Here is a 19,885-nt window from a genome sequence, read left to right as displayed (position 1 = left end):
AGGCTGAAGTAAGCAGGTAGCCCTAGAATATGTATGAGCAATATAAACGAAAAAGCAACATGGAAGAGTTGTGTTTTAGAACAAAAATTTCATCAGCAACATTGGAGCTTACAAAATTAAGCAAGGAGGCTAGTTAAGGTACAACTGCAAGATTTAAACCTGTACCTCCCAGCCTATGGTCCATGCAAGTGGACTTTCATACCCCACTCTGGAGTACAGAATCAGATGCCCTGGTGTGAGGACCCTGGGAACTGCTTTAACACGTTCTCCAGGTGATGCTTATATAAGCTAAGGTTTGAGAAGCTCTGGTTTAAATTACATATAAAGAAACTTGAACTAAAATAATGTCAGTGAGGATGATGAGAATAGACTCAGATATTTGGAGGCAGAATTGACAGAATTCACTGATCAATAGAATATTGGAGTCAGGGATCTGGAGAAGTTGAAATCATCTCTAGAGTTATGAATTTGGGTGACTTGGTATACACTGTGCATGCTCAGTGGCTTCAGTCGTATCTGATTCTTTGCAACCCTACGGACTGTAACCCACCAGGCCACTCTGCCCATGGGATTCCCCAGGCTAGAATACTGTAGTGGGCCGCCATGTCCCCTTCCAGGGGATCTTCTCAAACCTGTGTTTCCTGCACAGGTATATAGGCAGTATATAGGCAGATTCTTTACCACTGAGCCATCTGGGAAGCTCAGGTATGTGGTAAGGTCCTTATTAAAGATGAAGATTTGTTTTAAAGTAGACTATTATCTGTTTAGGGCTTCCCTGGTGGCTCAGCAATAAAGAATACACTTACCAATGCGGGAGATGCGGGTTCAACCCTGGGGTTGGGAATATCCCCTGGAGAAGGAAATAGCAACCACTCCAATATTCTTGCTTGGAAAATCCCATGGAGAGAGGAGCCTGGCAGGTTATGGTCCAAGGGGCAGCAAAAGAGTCGGACATGACTTAGAGACTGAACAACACCAACGTAGTATGTTTAACTTCAGCAAGTTAAGCTTGAGACCTCGGTAAGACATTTGGGAAACATGATCAGCGGGCATTTGAAATGTGGCGCTCAGAAGAGAGAGGTGGGGGCTAGTGGCAGGCATCTGGCAACTGGCCTCGTCTTTGAAACCATGTGGATTTCCCCAAGAAAGTGAAGAACAATGAGAATCAAGACCAGATCCAGAAAAACACCAACATTTAAAGGATGAATAGAGTATAATGATCACAGAAACAGGAAACTAAGAAGAGAAACATGTTACAGAGTCATGGATAAAGCCCACTCTCCTTCATGTGATGAATGAGTTTCTTAAATCATCTACATATGTGGTTCTCTACCAAAGTACTTCAACCTAGAATGTTCTAGAAATGAAATTAAAAGTTCACTTTATGGTTATTTCAAAGCCTGAAGTAAAAGCAAAGCGAAACTCTGAAAGAAATGTTCATGATTATATGTAAGTGTTCAGTTCAAAATGTGAATCTTTCAAGAATTTACTTTAGGAAATTTTATAAAAATGGATGGTAAGAAAAGTCGTATCTGAAATGTTTCACTATAAAATATTTCATTTATTTCCACCCATTTGAATTCCATTCTGTTTTGATACTTAACACTTGATAGTTTTAAGAAGGACCAAATGGCTCGAAGTAAAAACTTTTTATAAATTCATAACAGCTCTTCATCTGGTCACTGAGCTGAGAGGAATCCTGCAGATTCCCTTCAATATTGGGTTTCATTCCCTCCATCTTGTGCAGGCCGCTCTCAGAAAACAGCCAAGAAAAACAACCCAAGCACAAATGGCTGCAAATTGACTTGCAAATGTACAAATTCAGACCAAAACGTGAAACAGGAAATCTTTGAAGGGTGATTACCATAATTTATAATAGGCGATTCTAAACTCTTTCTCATAGTTCTCTGAACTTTCCAGTGACTTTATTGCCCAAGCCTGGTAAATGTCGCCACTTTTCTCAGTATGTATTTAGAAAACCAGTATAGTTTCTCAAACTTGAGAAATGATCTCCACGACTTATAACTAGTAATAATTATTTCTTTCCAGTTAGCAGAAATTAACATTAGTTCAGGGAAAAATTTTGATTACAAAAATAAGAATCAAATAGCCAAGATACGACTAAGATAGACTGGGTCCTAAGGTATTTATACTTTGAAATTTCCTGTAATTTTCAACTTTATCTTAGCTTTTCATTAAAATGAAATGATGAGGTATAAAAGAAATATGTTAACTCTAAAAAAACAAAGGGAATAAACTTCTGATAAATATGATTCAGTTTTACATACTCTAATAGCAGAAATTAAGTGAAAGAGTATCAACTATGAGTTAATTTTCTGTACAAGGGAGAAACAAAATGATTTTTAAAAAAGGAACAAACACTTAAAGCCACCACTTTGAAGCCCAGATTATCCAAATTGACTGTTTCCATTGACAGATCAAATTATGTTGCAACATTAACATTTCATGAGAAATCTTATAAGCGAACACTTTAGAAAATGATGATTGCTGAACCAAATAACAGGCATAAAACATATAAAACAACTCACCCAGCCCCATATGGCTATTCTTTTTTCATCAATGAAACCCATTTCTATGAATTTTCTAAAGTAAAAGAAACAAATTTTTAGAATTTTAAGTGTGTACACATGACATTTACTTCATTACACAAGCATATTTAATCCAAAGATTTAATAGAAACGCTACATTTTCTTTGTTTAAACACATGCATAATAAGGTTGCATTTACAAATAATTAAAATAATATTATCGTGTTTTCTGCAAAGGATAAAAGGAGCTGTTAAACTCTCTGGTACATCTATTGAGTAGTACTCTCATGGCTGTAAGGCCTCCTACCCTAATTGTCCTGGTGTTACTTGGGGCTCAGATGAAGAAGCTCATAGTCAGCAAATGAATATTGATCGAAAGGGGAACTAATTTTTTAATGCACTGAAGAAGTAAATGGTTAGTTCAGGTTCTCAGACTACAGCTACCTGTTTTTGAGTTTGATATTAAACATAGTTAAATTATTTATAAGTAAAAAAGACAGACAGACAGGCTCATAGTAACATCGGAAGAAATAGTATTTTGAGTGGAACCAAATTTCCAAATCTTCAAGTTTTGGGAAAAAAAAAAAAAAGGTTTTGTTGTTCCTGTTTTAAATTTTATTAATTTCTTATGATTTTGTTTGCTTACGTGTTAATGTGAAATAATATCAATCTAAAATGGGACTGAAAAATAAAAATGAAAAATCACACACAAGTGCCCTCAGGACTGCAAGAGACTGATTTCCATATATGCCTGATGTACAGAAAACTGATATTACTGAAATTTTCTTAAATGATAGGGAGTTGGCCTCATATCAACCTTGGAAAGTTTTGCTTATGGTTTCCAGAGACCAGAACAAGAAATGACCCAAGTCAGGTTAGTTCCTCAAAATACATTGAATTGAGCTTTGTATGATGGGACTAGTTTTATCTGCCCAGGTAGTAGTCAAAGTTGGTCTCTGTTTGTTTTTGATTTTAACAGACTCTCACTGAACTCTTCCCTCCTTATATTCCCTGCCTATAATACAGCCTATCCCAAACCCTCAATGAACTGGCCTATAGCTTGCTAAAATAGTTTGTGAGTCTAGAACTGCAATTCCTCTGCTATACCTGAATAAACTCATTTTTAAACAATTTTGAGTTTGCCTCATTTTAACCTTTTATTTAAGTTGACATGCATTATAATTGGAGAAGGGCAGGGCAACCCACTCTAATATTCTTGCCTGGAGCATCCTATGGACAGAGGAGCCTGGCAGGCTACAGTCCACAGGGTAGCAAAGAGTTGGACACGACTGAAGCCTTAGTACACACACACACATTATAATCTCTGTCTCATTTTTGGTCACATCCATCCTTGGAAAAATGTCTATCCCTCTCTCATATCATATTTAGACACCCTCTGTTTATCATGGTTTGGACAACTATATATATCTTTTAGAATATGAACATGATTCATTCAAGCTCCATCACAAAAGACCCTCCATTTGAAATCAAGTTTGAAGACAAATCTCTCCTTAGGAGCAAAGGGCCATGCTTAATGGTGACCTTCAGAAAGTCCTGGGAAACTCTCAGAAATCTAAGTGAATTGCTGCTACAAAGCAAGAGTGTTTTGGGCTAATTTACTCCATACTTACCTGAAGGCTGGTGTTCGAGAGCCATTGTGATTTATTTAGGGAGTGTTTTGATAGAAGAAACTCTCAAAGAAACAGAAGCAGTGGAAGAAAAAAGCATAGTGAATGAGCCATTACAGAGGCCTGGATGGGACAGTGAAGGAAAAGAAGGGGATGAGACCAAAGTGACACTCATGACCAGAAAAACTCTTTTTTTTTTTTTTTTGGTTGCCTTAAGTGACGTTAATGTCCTTCCTCATTCTTCTCTGGAACTTGAATGGAGTGATTTGCGTTAGTTGAATAATGGAATTTCTTAAAGGGATTTCACAGCAACCATTTTGCTCGTTGCATGGATTCAAAATGCACGTTTCTGCTGCACAGAGGAGTTGGGCAGATGCCCGGGACAAACAGATGGGAAGAAGCCCCGTCAGTCACAGCTTACTCGACACTAATTCTGAAGGACACTGAGGCGTCTTCAGGGGAGAAATGCAGTAGCAAACGGAGAGTTGCTACCTGTGTGGATGCTTGTTCACAGTAGGTAGAGAAAACGGGCTGTCAACTGTGGTATTTTGGCAATTTGCCCACAAACTTCAAAAGCCAAATGGAAGAAAAGAAGGTTCACTTTCTTTGTCAAAAAACACACACACACACACAAAAAACCAAACAAAGCAATCTTGCTGCTAGTGCTTGAAGCCAGTTCGAAGCCATAAAATCAATCATGATTTTATGATCTCCCAGAAGCTAGCAATCATATTGCCTTGCATCTGGGGTAAAAGCAAATAACAGGTGATACATGGGAACAGGAAATTCTTAACAGCTCCCTTCCTAGGTTTATTCCAAAAGGATGACATTTACAGGAAATGATAGTGCAATAGTTAACATGGAAATGAAACATTAACACTTAATGTGGCAAGACTAGGTTAAAGGTTAGCTAGATAATCTGAGCACTTTGAGACCAACCAGGCTTTATAAAATTTACCTCCAAAATTCTGAAGAGCTTTCAGGAGGGTTATCAGAAATACTGCCAATAATGTAGTTAAATCAACAAAATGTTAATAACAGGGGAAAAAGCATGTTTTTCTAATTTTGGAGATTGGTCTGGACTTTACAAATTTTCTCTCTTAAAAATAACCGTAGGCTAAAGATCAGTTTGAAACCCTATTGATTGATTATTATTCTATTTTGGAAATGTTTTTATTGGTATCATGTATAACAGTATATTGTTTCTCATATAATTCTTATCACTATCCCTGAAGTTATATAAAGTTTCAAAATAGTGGGAAAGTCTAAAGTGCCGAACTTACCCCAAATGAGCAGATTTGACCCTATAACTACTGAAGCTTTAAGGGACTCACATGTGTACCACTTGCAAAGGAGACTGAAGAACATAGGTCTCAGTTTTACTTAAGCTTTGACCTCAAATGCATTTCCTTTGGGGCATTCAAAATTTGTGCAGCTTAGGGCTTTTTTTTCCCCCTGCTTTGCTTCGTTGAATTTATTTCTCAACCTTGACTAGTATTTTCAAATATGTACATATGATTTTTTTGCTATGTAAAAAATTTAGCCTGATTGCATTTCCTAAGAGATTCAAGGAAACAAATTTCATTTTCTTTTTTTTTTTTTTGCAGGAAGAGGTAATTTGAGGACCATGGACAGAGAAGCCTGGTGGACTATGGTCCATGGGGTTGCAGAATCAGACACAGTTTAGTGACTGAAAGACAGCAACAAGAGTTGGAGGGCTACCATAGAGGGATTACAATCCCAAGTCTTCAGGTCAGACATTCAGGGTCTGATTCCTAAAATATTTCTCTGGAAAATATGTGATTGAATTCTTTCCAGAATTATCACTATGAATCTATTCTCTAGCTTTTGTCTTCTCAAAACATCAGGCTTCAAGGCCTCCCTTATACTTTTGCAGAATAGTGGCTTCAAGCAAGGTGAAGGCCAGTTGGCATCTCCATTGCTGTAGACGCAGTTTGCATGGGCCACACAGACACCCCTGTTCACTGAGGTAAATACAGAAAGTTCCATGTGGTTTATTCTCTCTTCAGAAACTGTAAGTGCACTGAAAGTTGAGATTGTGAATTGCATGATTTTATACAGAGTATTGTAATTGCATATACTACTTCACCTGCTCTTGAATGGCTGAGTCAATGAGTGAACATATGTCTGATCTACAGTACAAAAACTGTCTTCAGGTTCCATCCAAAAATGGCTCAGAGGAGGTAAAGGTAGACAGTTACAGCCTCTGGTCCAATCTTCATTTCAGTTCTAAGCGTCATTTATGTTATTGTGAAAAATCAATAGAATTTGTGGCTTCCTGTTCTATGTGTTGAACAGAAATAACAATTTATGTTAAGGTCAATGCATGGATATCAGGTTTAAATTTTCAATTCATCCAAAGAAAAACATTAAGAAGTTATCTATTCTAGCTCTTCCGTTTCTTGAGGTATTCCTCTTAAATTTGAATGCCACATTTTTGGAGATAAATAAATGCACAAACATATAATGATGTATGATGGTAATGATTGTTTTCAGTCAACACCAAACAAATCACTTTTTAGCTCTACCAACTTTGGAAAGTTGAATTGTAAACCGCAGTTTACAGCTCTGTCCTTTGATATTGTCCCACGATTACATGTCCCTGGTATTTTATTGCATGGTTTAATACAAACAAGTGTGACATACAGCCAAAAAAGGATGAAGTCTATAGTGCTGATAGCTGAATTAGTATTTGTAAGGCGTACCATAGTCTTATACGAGACGTTGTATCTTGGGATTCTTCTTTGAATTACCTTTCCTATGACTCTCTGTCACCCAGAAGTATCTCTCCAAAAAGTTGAAATAGTGGAAAGGCCAAAAATCTGGGTGAGTAGGAAAGACAGAGCCTCCTAGAAGTTAAGTGTGAATAATGCCTACAGATTGTGTAACATTATTTAATAATTTACTTATTTATTTGTTAGATTTTATCCAAATAGACTTTGCTTTTAATTGAATGTTTTTTTTGTGTGTGTGTAATTAGTGTCCACAGAATGAAAGTTTAAAAGCATATGATTACTTTTCTATTTTGAAAAAATACCACTTGTGAGTCTAAACTCTTCTGCTTCGATTAGAGACAAAAAATACAGAAAAGTGTTGTCTGGGCCTGGCTCCTAGTTGTTAAATACAGTCTGTGTTATGTGTGCTACACTGAAATCAATAACCATTAGTGATATTAAGATGATAAAAGAAACATACTAATTAATTTTCTAAATTGCTCTTTCTGTGAAGCATTGTTTGACCTTTAGCTGTCATGCATGCACGTATATCCATCACTAAGAGTGCAATCAGACTGTTAGTTTTTACATTTACAAGCTACTATTCTCTAATGTCACCTACTCATACCATAATAACAGAAACCTGACAGCTATAAGAAATATCCAGAAGAATCCTGCACAGTGCTTCCAAATTAGGAACAATTTTGGTGACTCTTTTCTTTTTGTTTCCGGAAGAAATGATTGAGCCATAAATTGTGGTTGAGAATGTAATTGGGAAGAAGTCAGATTATAAATCTATATTTCCTCTAAATGTTTTCATAATGTAATTTCCATTACATAAAATAATTTTTTTTGGTCAAGTGAAAGTAGGAAAACACTTTCTTGCTAATATGATAGTTTAATTACAAATGAATGTCTGATATCTGTAAGTACATAGTGCCGATGAAATCTTGAGCCATTTATGAAATTATGAGGTAGAACACAAGGCTTGAGCACCCAGATGTTTGGTTTTCTACAGATCATTCCTAGAGTTATACAAATTTTTCTGTTAATTGTGAGCCATGTTAATGAAAGGCTATTAATGACTAAACCATGGAAAGAGAGTATTTATCATCTTTCACTACGAATTATTTTTCTACTCTTTTCCATGAATAATTTTTTTCTCATATTGGGTAAAAATATCCCTTGATGATTAATGATAGCTTTAGATGATGTTAGGAAAACAGACAAAAAGAATTAAGGCATTAAGGATGGAGAAACTCAGAAGTTATTGCATAACTTTGGCTGACATCAGTTTCTGTTTGAATGAGAAGGCGCTCACCTGACAGCTGTGATCTGGTCCTCAACTTCATAAACACCCAGCTTTCGATACACTGCATACAGGAGTTTGTCACCTTGGAAAGCTGTTCCTCGACCATCCACCAAGGCAATGACTATCCCTTCCTTACTTGCAAGATAAGATATCCAACTAATAGCGAATATAGATCTTACACTCTGACTGCAGGGACCACCATACCTAAAGGGAAAAAAGAAAGAGAATCTCTGATGTTTTTGTGAAACTCAACTTCCCATGGGGGCCAAGAATTGCCTTTAGTATTTCCCGGTACATTCGTATGATAAAATTTCAATAACAGCGGCATTAGAACTGGCTCAGAATCAAGAGAGGACCAGGCTTTTCCCAGAGGTTTGCTACAAGGAAGTTGTTCTGGGACACAGCCCCTCCTATTCCCCAAAACGGATACATCTAGGGTTGGCATTTCAAGGAATATGTGTGGGTTTTTCGTCATTTCTGCCACCTGCCACTTGCTAAAAGCAGGCATAAGATATACTAAAAAAAATGCATGGTGTTTTAAGCAAATTGTGTGTAGGTCAGCACTGATTTGGGGTGTGATTCCACAAAATGTATTCCATTCCCTTATTTCATTTCTAACTCAATTACATAAGATGTGAAGATGATTTACAATATTTTTTTGGCTGCAATTTCTCTATCTCAAAGGTATTCTGACACATTAGGCAATTTGCCACACAAAGGAAATTCAAAACAGCAAATGCAAGCAAGTCCATCTAAAAATCTCAAAACTTTCTCAAGCTATTTTAAATAGCCATATTTTATTTACTCTGATTAGTTGGGGAATATATAAAACAGCATCAATAGGAACTGTTACTGAGGAGAATGGTTCATTCTATCCCACAAATGTGTATTTAATACAGCATGCTTTCAATAAATAGTTTTTAAACCAAAGAAAATATTACATACACTTGAATTAGCAAGGGATACTTCTTTGATTTGTCAAACTGAGGAGGAAGAATCATCTTGTACCACAATGCTTGAAAAACAAAAACAGAGAAAAATCTTCATTCCACTATACTCAGCATTATATATTTTCTTTAATAATAATATATAATATAAAATCAACTTATAATTAGTAAATTGTGAAGAATCAAGACTATGTTTTTCTTGATTTTTATTATGTATTTTGTCTAATTTACAAGTTATTAGAAATATCAAACTATTGTTTTTCTAGAAGCACGCATTCTAAAATTAAAATTAGATAAACTTTTAAAAAATCAGTGTTGAAATGGAGCTATAGAAAAAATATCAACACTATTCACGAACATATGAAAGATATTTCATAAAACCTTATTGCTACAGTAAGATTTTTAAATTAAGATCCTGTAATATTATAGGGTTGTACCATAATATTTACCCTACAATTTTGTTTTTAAAATGCAAGATAAGTGCTCAGCTTCATATTTATTCATGAGAAGTTTTTAAAGATCTTACTAATATCATCCACTTTAAGTTTCTTAATTTCTTCTTTGGGCAGCTGAATATTTTTCAAAGCATTTTCCAATTCCTTGTTTTCTTCCAGGATTTTAATTTCTTAAAAAAAAAAAGTTCATTTTAATTAATAGAAATTCTATAAAAAATTTCTTTCTTAAAATGTCTTTGAATTTACTCTGCATGAAACTGAAATGGTATATGGATTGCTTAAGGATTTTCATATTGACAAGCAGATTTTTAATACAGGCTTTAAAGCAGGATGACCTTGTAAAAGACCTCAATCATTGTCTCCTAAACTGACCCTGATGGCATCAAAACACATTTTGAGCAGAATCACAGAAGTAACAATGCTTATTCAGCCACATTTTCCTGTGTTCAACCTTTTTTTTTAATAAGTACCCTGAGTAGGTAGCATTTTGAAAAAAATATTCACTAAAACAAAAGTGGTAGAAATAAAATCTATATTGCTGATACTTCATATTTAAAGCAATTAAGTATATAACTTTAAAGTTTGTTTTAAAATCTTCAATGCACAAGATCAAATATTAAGTCTGTGATTTTTTTCATATCTGTTTCTTTCTTAAACTCTTCCTGCTGTACTTGCTTAATATAGGATATTCTTTTTTTTTTTTTTGTAATTAAATTACTGTGCATTCAATTCCTTCAAATCCTTTCTTTCAAGGTAGTTATATATCTTAGGAGGACAACCATATATACACACTATGATCTTTGTCTTTCATCATAAAGTGTCTGTCACTCAGTCATGTCTGACTCTTTGTGATCCCATGGATTGTAGCACTCCAGGCTCCTCTGTCCATGGAATTCTCCAGGCAAGAATACTAGAGTGGAGTGACATTTCCTTCTCCAAGGGTTCTTCCCAACCCAGGGAGTGAACCTGGTTCTCCTGCATTGCAGGCAGATTCTTTACCATCTGAACCAACCCGAGACTCCTAAAGAGAACTCTCAAAGGGGGAACCTGGAAAAGATCTCCTAAAAAACTGCTGTTTAACTGAACAAATCCATTGATCTCCTGAGAAAAGTTAGGTTTTTGAATAATAAGTGACGTTTGTAGCTTTATTTTTAAAAAGAGGGTCTGGATGACTTCTGAGATACAGCAGGCCTGTGGACTCCTTGTTTTTGTGCTTTTTTAAAAAAGTGGTCCTTGAAGATGGGGAGCTGGGGGAGTACTTGTAACTACACTAAGTTTGCCAAACCACTTCTCTTTTAACTCTCAGTTTTCATGTACTCATGGCATTTTGCTCCAACGTGTTACATTTAATCTTAGAACAAGGATAGATGTTTTGGTATGAGTTGTATAAGATAAATAATACATTTCATTTTAACTTTGGATAATCCATCAGGAAAGAGATAGTTGTGGCAATTTAAAAGTTAAAACTAAAAAAGGGAATAGCAGGAGATGGGGAGAGATAAATTAGGAGGTTGGGATTTACAAATATGTACTACTGTGTATAAATAGATAAACAACAAGGACCTAGTGTATAGCACAGGGAGCTATCAATACATTCAGTATCTTGTAACACCCTATAATGGAAAGGAATATGAAAGAGAATATATATATATATATATATATATATATATATATATATATATATGGACTTCCCTGGTGACTCAGAAGGTAAAGAATCTGCCTGCAATGCAGGAGACCTAAATTTGATCCCTGGGTCGGGAAGCTCCCTGGAGAAGGGAATGGGCCCCTACTCCTGTATTCTTGCCTGGAAAATTCCATGAACAGAGAACACTGGCGGGCTACAGTCCTTGGGGTCACAAAGACTCAGACAGAACTGAGCGAATTTCACTTTCACTCTAAGGACTTTCCAGGTGGTGCTAGGGGTAAAGAATGCTCCTGCCAATGCAGGAGATGTAAAAAGTGTGGGTTTGATCCTTGGGTTGGGAGGAGAAAATGGCAACCCACTCCAGTACTCTTGCCCAGAGAATCCCATGCACAGAGGAACCTGGCCGGCTACAATCCATGAGGTCGAACAGAGTTGGGCACAACGGAAGTGACTTAGCTTGCATACATAACTGAATCACTTTGCTATATACCTGAAATTAACACAGCATTGTAGATGAACTATATTTCAATTAAAAACTCAAAACTAAAAAAATGAGTTAAATGAATACTCAGTTCTAAGTACAATGGAGCCAGTCCTTCATTCTCTGTGTGCGGGTTCTGATTGTGGAACTGTCAAGGATAAAGGGAATCTATGTGGAGCAAGCACACAGAGTGGCTGTAATATTTACTTAGACCATGTTTATCATTTTGCCAACAGAGGCTGGAAGTCTGAGACAATACACGGATGTTGCCTGATTGGGTTGACCTTGATTCCTTCTCTAGTCTGTTCCCAGTTAAGGACTTACTGAAATGACAAGTTGAATAGAAAAGATTATTAATGCTTCTACAGTCCAGAGTTGCATCTTTATGGATAGTAGATGAGCAATTTTCCTACCTCATGGAGCAAAATAGAATTTCATAGGGCTGTAAAGAGAGGGAGGGGTTGCAATTGGACTTCTCTATGTGGCTTTGCATTGGAAGTATATAATACGGCAAGGATTGCTACAGCCCAGACTACACCTGTTACCTTCTTTTACTCATCATTGTATACTCGATGCCCAGCAGCTCAGTACCAAGTACATGATATGTGGTTGTGTTCTCCGTATGTTTGGAGACTCTTCATTATGATGAAATCAAGGTGTAAGAATGATAAATCACATCTGATTTATTTGTTAAAATCATATTAACTATGATATATTATTCATTGATTAAATTATGTGAAGAATCTTCAGGAAACCTGATAAATAAGGCTATTCAATCAGCTGAGCAATTTTAATGAAAATCTGCTGTGTCTGAAGTTCCTAAGCCTCAAATGGGTCCTCCATGTCAAGTGTCAACTCTTCTATGTTTTTATAGCATCTGGGTCAAGTGCTATCTGTTATTGTCCAATGACTTTACTTCACTTTGCAGAGAAAATATAGCCATTGCACTGTTTTCTACAAACTGTGGCAGGTGGATTCTTTACCAACTCAACTATCAGGAAAGCCCTATTTTCTGCAAACTTTCATAGAATTACATCAAAAATTTCCTCACTGTCTCTCATCACAAGGCCAGAGATTAATTTCCTCACCTGTCTCTGGACTCCACTTTACCCAGAGTGGAGGGACATCCACTCCTTTATGTCTTCAACCATGGTCTCCACATTTCTTCCATCAGCATTCAACCATTCTCAAATGTTTATCAGTTTTCAAAAGCTAATTTAAACCTCTATCAATCTCTTCCAGGATTATTCACCTCTTTCCTCCACTCATCAGTCAGACCTATTGAAAATAGTCTCTTTTTATTTACTTACCTCCTATGCAAACCTAAATTTACTTCAATCTTGCTTCTACCTCCACTGCTCCACTGAAACTGTTCTGACTAAGCTAATGCTCATCCTTACTTTGTTAAGCTCATTGATTTAAGGCAGATCTTGTTTCACTCTGAACTGCTTGACACAGTTGAGCACTCCTTTTTCTTGAGACCCTCTTCTCCCCTCCATGCCATGAGTCCATACTCTCAAGGGTGTCCTTCTCCTTCTCTCCACCCTCAGTCTCCTTTACAGGTTCATTTTCTCCTTGATTTCTCATGTTGGTGTTCTGCACAATTTTCCTCTAGTCTCATTATTTACTACCCTTGCCCACTCTCACTTTCCCCACTCTGTTCTCTCATCCATTTCCACAAAGTAACCATGTATTCCATAAATGAATAACTTCCTGATAATTATCTTCAACTCAAACTAATCCTCCAATATCCAGATCCAAAAGTATGTCACTCCAGAACAGCTCCTCTTGGACACATGTCTTCAGTACCTCAAACTCAATATTCAAAACAAAATTCATCACCTCTCCAAAAACGTTCTCTCCACTGTGGGTCCCATCTTTCAATAAAAAGCATCAGTGTGAATCCATTTGACCAAGTTAGACATCCAAACAGCATCAACCTCTCCCTTATATTTATCAGTCTTAAGATTGACGTAGTCATCATTAGGAAACATTTCTTAACCCCCTATTCCAGAGGAGGAGCCCTGCTAATATGCTCTCATGAATCTCTACTTTCCCTATCTTAATACTTTAATCCCACTGTGTTGAAACTGTCTGTTTACACTTTTGCATTCCCCACTGACCTGTAATCTCCTGAGAACAGGACCATCTCTAATGCAATATCTGTTCACTTTTAGAATGTATTTTCTAGCAAAGTGCTTGGTTTAATGTAATAGGCGCTTAATAAAAATGTATTGAATGAAAATGTTTGGCACCAAATGCAAAGAGAAACTACAAATATATAGAAGACATAGCATCTGCTCTGAAAAGCTACTCCAAAACTTATCTGGTAATTGATTAAAAATACAGATTCCCTAGCCCAATATAAGACTTATTAAACTGGAATTTTGGAGGCCGGCCTGAGAACCTGTATTTATAATAAACCTCTCTGGAGAATTTCATCATGGGGCAAGTTTGCAGAACTGTACTATAAAAGAATTTTCATTGGTTTTGAGAGTTAAAAACATGTAAATACATATAACATATATAGACACATGAACATTGTACCTATTTTGTAAGTACTGAATGAGGTGATAAAGTTTTGTAAGCAGTACAAAAATTGGTATCTAGCAGGACTATGAGAAGAATAGTAAGAAAGTGGAAATTCGTTAAAAAAGAGAAGCTGACCTTTATTTTGCAGTCATGCAATTATTTTCCCCAGATTCAAATGGCTAAAAGTTATCAAGATTATTTTATGCAAATCAGAGATTGTGTTCTCTTTTGAGAACAAATGAGAATTACACATTTATGGTGATTTCCATTAAAACAAAGACTTAGAAATTTGAAACTAGTCTTGCTTTAAAATTTCTCACTGAAGGTTGAAATGAGCCAAACTCAGAAGTACAATCTGTTATTCTTTAAAGTATTTCATTATTAGACACAAGGTTAAAAAAAAAACAACAAAACCCCCCAAAACTTCAAAACGAAACTAAATTCGCAGTTTCATTATTTCAATGCTTGTCCTGTCCTGAGCTCCTGAATGGACTCTGATTTCCCTCATTGCCTTATTTTCACCTGTGCGTAGGCCATTGAGCTGGCAGCCAAACTAATTCCAAAGCAGTCAGTCTCCTGACTTGTCACCAAAGCTGTCCAAGGACAATCACAGGCTTGAGTGCTGAAGTCCCTTTTCGCCCTTAGATTCCATCAACTTCAACCCCACAACGTTTCATAGTAAATCAAAAGGTAACAGAGAACCGCAGGAAGAGTCTCAGGGCAATTATACACTTGTATATCTCCGTCGAGAGTAAAAATGGTCATCTTTGAGCTGTGAACTATTTTTGAACCAATATCACGAATACAGGATGGAGGAGATCTGCCTTGATAGCAGTTGCAAATGGAAAGAGCCTCCAAATTTCAGGGCTCTCATACGTGGCAACAGTGTGATGTAGCTGTTAAAACAAAAAAGCTAGCATGATAGTCACCCTCTGCTTCGAACTGGAGTTATATCCGGAACTCATCTCCAGTTCGGGATGTTAAAAAAAAACAAAAAAACAGGCCTTCTTATTTGGGAGGGAGAGTGTACTAAAAATCTTCAGCTTCCTTTCAATTTTAAGCTTCTGTGTTTTTATAAGGGTGATTGGCGAAGACAGGATTAATTCATTTTATATAACTCATCTGCTTTATGCCAGGTTCTTACTGCAAATAATAATTAACTTTCATCTGATCAGGTTTGACAAAGAATAGGTTGATCAATATAATCATAAGCTATGCAATAAGCTATATGTCACTGTTCTCCTTGCTGGTGTGGGGAAGCTGTCTTGCTTCCTCTAGTGTCGCAAGAGTCCAGGATTTCTTGAGACCACAGCATGTGGGAGACAGTACCTTGGTCGGTGCGGCCATCATGAAGGGTGGAAATGGGGAGGCCTGGGCCTGTGCAGAGGATGAAACAAAAGCATGGCTTAGTTTTCAAATAACATTTAGCTTTCAGTAAGAAATGCTGGTCGTATTTATGATTGCTGTCAAGCTCAATTACCTCTTTTAATTATGCAACTTTTTTTTTTTCTCCCATAAAGAAGTAAACATCCCCTTTTAAGTTACATTCAAACAATACATGAGACCAGAGCCCAGTCAAGAACAGACATAGGAGAATAGTTGCCTGTATATATTTCCAAGAGTGATCCTAAATAGTCAGTATCTAATTACACAAATGGGAAGCAGCAGTGATAAATGGCCTTCTGGGAAGATATGCTGTATGGGCCAGTTTTAGCTATGTCTTTAACTTCACCAACACTCAGATTATATTTTCAATTTTGCTTCCTGGTTCAATGTTCAGTTTATTTTGGTGGGTAGAACTCAGCAACTTTTTTTTCTTTCACTTAATTGTTATAAAAGTTAGTCGCACAGTTGTGTCCGACTCTTCCCAGTACCACGGACTGCAGTCTGTCCAGCTTCTCCATCCATGGAATTCTCCAGGCAAGAGTAGTACTGGAATGGGTTGCCATTCCCTTCTCCAAGGGATCTTCCTGACCTGGGGATTGAACCCGGGTCTCCTGCATTTCAGGCAGATTCTTTACCAGCTGATTCACTAGGAAAGCCCCCTTAATTGCTATAGGCAGAAATTAATTTATATAGAAAATATTTCCTGTTCAAAATGCTGTGACAGGACACATTCCCTACGAGACAGACCTAGAAGGAGGTCTGTTTTGTGCACCAAAAGTTCGTCTGGGGTGCTGTATTAGGATCCCAGCTGTGGGGGGAGAGAAAAAAAGGGGGGCTACTGAGGGAAAGTGGGGCAGGATGCAGTCACAACAGAGACCTCAGCCAACCTCACTGGGAGCTCTGGAGCTGGCTGGCCTTCGGAGTTGTCTTGAATGGAGCCAACTAGTTTATCTCCCAGAATGGAGTGATTCTTGATTTTGGCCTGAGAGACGAGCGATCTCTGGCTTGGGTGCAGCAGGCCCAGCTGTAAGCTTTTAGCCACCAGCTCTTTCAGCAGCTGGAGAAATGACGACTCAGTCCTGAAGGTAGGACGTCTGAGTGGCAAACCAGTGTCCACCATATATTTCAACATGGAATTCAGGTTCTCTGTGCAGAAATTGGCCCTCTTTCTTTTTTTTTTTTTTTTTTTTTTGATCTTAATTCCCCAACCAGGGATCTTATTTTTCTCTCCTGCAGTGCAGTGGAATCATGGAGTCCCAGTCACTGGACTGCCAGGGAAGTCCAAAAATTGGTCATTTTAACAATATCTGTAAATATTTAAAAAAACTATTACTTACTTGAACTATAGAATAAATAATACCTGGAAATATGTTTGTAAAGTTATTAGAAACCCTGGATGTGAGTAGTTCCTTCTTCTGCCTTGTATCTGACATCTTTCGGCCTACAGAGAAGATGCTTTTGACTTGCTTCTCAGTGTGCTATAAGTGTTAAAAGTGGCAGGCCCCACGGGTGAAGCCAGAGGCTGTCAGGTTACACCCATATTTGTATGAGTAATTGTGATTCTGGGGTCTTAGTCCCATTTTCCAATTAACCTTTATAGGCAGTTAACCTTTCCAGTTAACCTTTATATTTTGATTTCCTGCCTGACTCCTCAATCTGACCTGAGAGCGAGGAGAAAGGATATCATTTATTAGGCTCCCTCAAAAATCAGCAATACTTACTGTGTGGAGTCTCAATTTTATAGAATTTAATTTCACAGATTTTCATTTTGATTAGATTTTCTTCAACATTATTAAAATGTACAAATACACATTGTAATTTTTGTTAGCATGTAAGGTCATGTATGGATGTGAGAGTTGGACTGTGAAGAAGGCTGAGCACTGAAGAATTGATGCCTTTGAACTGTGGTGTTGGAGAAGACTCTTGAGAGTCCCTTGGACTGCAAGGAGATCCAACCAGTCCATTCTGAAGGAGATCAGCCCTGGGATTTCTTTGGAAGGAATGATGCTAAAGCTGAAACTGCAATACTTTGGCCACCTCATGCAAAGAGTTGACTCATTGGAAAAGACTCTGGTGCTGGGAGGGATTGGGGGCAGGAGGAGAAGGGGACGACAGAGGATGAGATGGCTGGATGGCATCACTGACTTGATGGACGTGAGTTTGAGTGAACTCCAGGAGATGGCGATGGACAGGGAGGCCTGGAGTGCTGCGATTCATGGGGTCGCAAGGAGTCGGACACGGCTGAACGACTGAACTGAACTAAACTGAAGGCAATGAGACATGAATCTGAATTTCTAAACTTTAGTCAAACAGCACCCACCTTATGGGATGTTCATAGGTGTGCAGTTCCAGTAGGGATAACTAGCATACATCTTTTGTCCAAACTCTGAGACAAACTAATGACTGACTGCCCTTGACACAAGTGGCCTGAGGGTGTGGTCCTAGTGGCAGAAGTATTCTTTGCCCTGCTTTTGTTCCATCAGCATCATCAATATGATTTTACCTACTTCAATCCTATTATCTGGGATTTACTCACCATCTCTCTCAGAGAGTTTGAAGTTACATAATGAAGCTTTACTCTTAGTCCTAAAGGGGAAGATTTCAAGGTTTTTCCTATGATGGTGCAGTGACTCATTTTACTGGAGCTTCAAAAACACCAGACGATGTGATGCTTCCCACACAGTATATTTTTTGCTAAATGGGAAATTACCATACTGCCGAGGAAGAGTGAGTGTGGAAAAGTCAGGCGATTCAAGTTCCAGAAAGGAGTCTTTCACCAACTTTTGATGAGAGATTAGTATTTGATTTCTTACTCTTCAGGGGGTACTTAGGCTCAACCAGATCTTAGGAAGACACTAAGAAGTGGTATAGTGCTTTCAAAAAGCATTAAAGCACTGTACAAATGCAGAATACATAAAATATAAATGGGTTTGTATGAGTAGGGTCATTGATGTCTTTATCAGTAAATATATCAGCATAAAGGGCTTCCCTGGTGGCTCAGAAATAAAGAATCTGTCTGTCAATGCAGGAGATGCAGGTTTGATCCCTGGGTCTGGAAGATCCCCTGGAGAAGGAATTGGCAACCCACTCTAGTATTCTTGTCTGGGAAAACCCATGGACAGAGGAGCCTGGTGTGCTGTAGTCCATGGGTTGCAAGAGATAGACACAACTTAGCCACTGAACAACAGCAACAACAAATATCAGCATAAAAATGAGGCTTGGGGTAGGCTTTGCAAAAGGCAGCAATGTTTTGATCTCCCCTAATTACCTAAGTTCATTCCACAAACATTCTACGTCTACCATGCACTAACCATTCTTTTTTGGCCTTATGAATATAAAGATGAAAAGAAGTTTATTCTGCCTCCAGGAGAGAAAATAGACAACCAGATGATTCAGGACAGTTATTTCAATGATACCCTGTGCCTGGCATGCAAGCTTCAATATATGCTGCACGAATACGTAGTTTGGGATAAAAAAATGTTGCACATAAATTGAGAGGGACATTTAATGTACCTTGAAATGCTGTAACCACAATCAGCACATATGGTCATGAACAACAATCTTTTGACTTTACAGAGATGCCACAGACCAAACCTTTTGTGAAAGTGTTGTATTAAAGTGGTATCTTGTGCCATCTTGAAGGGAGCATTTGAATTAAAATGCTTACTCATTTTCACATAGTCAAAAGAGCTAGGGTGAGGTTCTGGGCCCAGGTGCTTGGACTGAAGAAGTGGCGTGTCAGGGTAACCTTTCTTTTGGCAAGTAAAGGAAACCTCAGGGTCCTCTACACTGAGCAGGGATTGAAATCAGTCAGAGATTCTGTTTATATTCTGAGCTGCCCACCCGAATACCGGCAGTTGACACCAGAAACAAGAATGGCATATGTTTTGTAATAACTCCCTTTTGTTTTCTGTCCAACCTCAACTTGCAGGGAAACTCAGGGATTAATAGTGGTGGGGGAAGGGGTGTCAGAACAGAGAATGGAGGGGTAGATATGTTTCAGATCAGTTTTCCAAAATCCCCATAATGACTAGCAAGGACCTAACATATCTCAATAATTTACTGGTTGCCTAACCCAACTTTGCTATGCGTTCAAGATACAGATGAAAGGTTATGTATAAAATAAAATTATCTGGATAGAAATTATTTGTTAAATGGACATGTAACCTAAACAACCAAGAAACATCTAGTATATTTTATGAGCTTTTTTTTTAAT

General features: G+C 37.5%; 1 protein-coding gene across 1 annotated transcript in view; it reads right to left on the bottom strand.

Annotated features, from left to right (window-relative positions):
• FAP (fibroblast activation protein alpha) overlaps window positions 1-19,885 on the bottom strand; it is a 76,920-nt gene that overhangs the window by 9,105 nt on the left and 47,930 nt on the right. The window contains exons 18-22 of the mRNA XM_055572415.1: window positions 15,613-15,660; window positions 9,697-9,795; window positions 9,169-9,238; window positions 8,233-8,427; window positions 2,550-2,604 (exon numbers count right to left, since the gene is read on the bottom strand). Of these exons, the coding sequence (XP_055428390.1) occupies window positions 2,550-2,604; window positions 8,233-8,427; window positions 9,169-9,238; window positions 9,697-9,795; window positions 15,613-15,660 (467 nt within the window). The remainder of the gene's footprint in view (window positions 1-2,549; window positions 2,605-8,232; window positions 8,428-9,168; window positions 9,239-9,696; window positions 9,796-15,612; window positions 15,661-19,885) is intronic.

The sequence above is a fragment of the Bubalus kerabau genome, chromosome 3 (assembly GCF_029407905.1).
Source record: "Bubalus kerabau isolate K-KA32 ecotype Philippines breed swamp buffalo chromosome 3, PCC_UOA_SB_1v2, whole genome shotgun sequence".
Classification (NCBI taxonomy): Eukaryota; Metazoa; Chordata; class Mammalia; order Artiodactyla; family Bovidae; genus Bubalus; species Bubalus kerabau.
The sequence above is the reverse complement of the archived record's forward strand: the minus strand, read 5'-3'. Positions and strand labels throughout refer to the sequence as shown.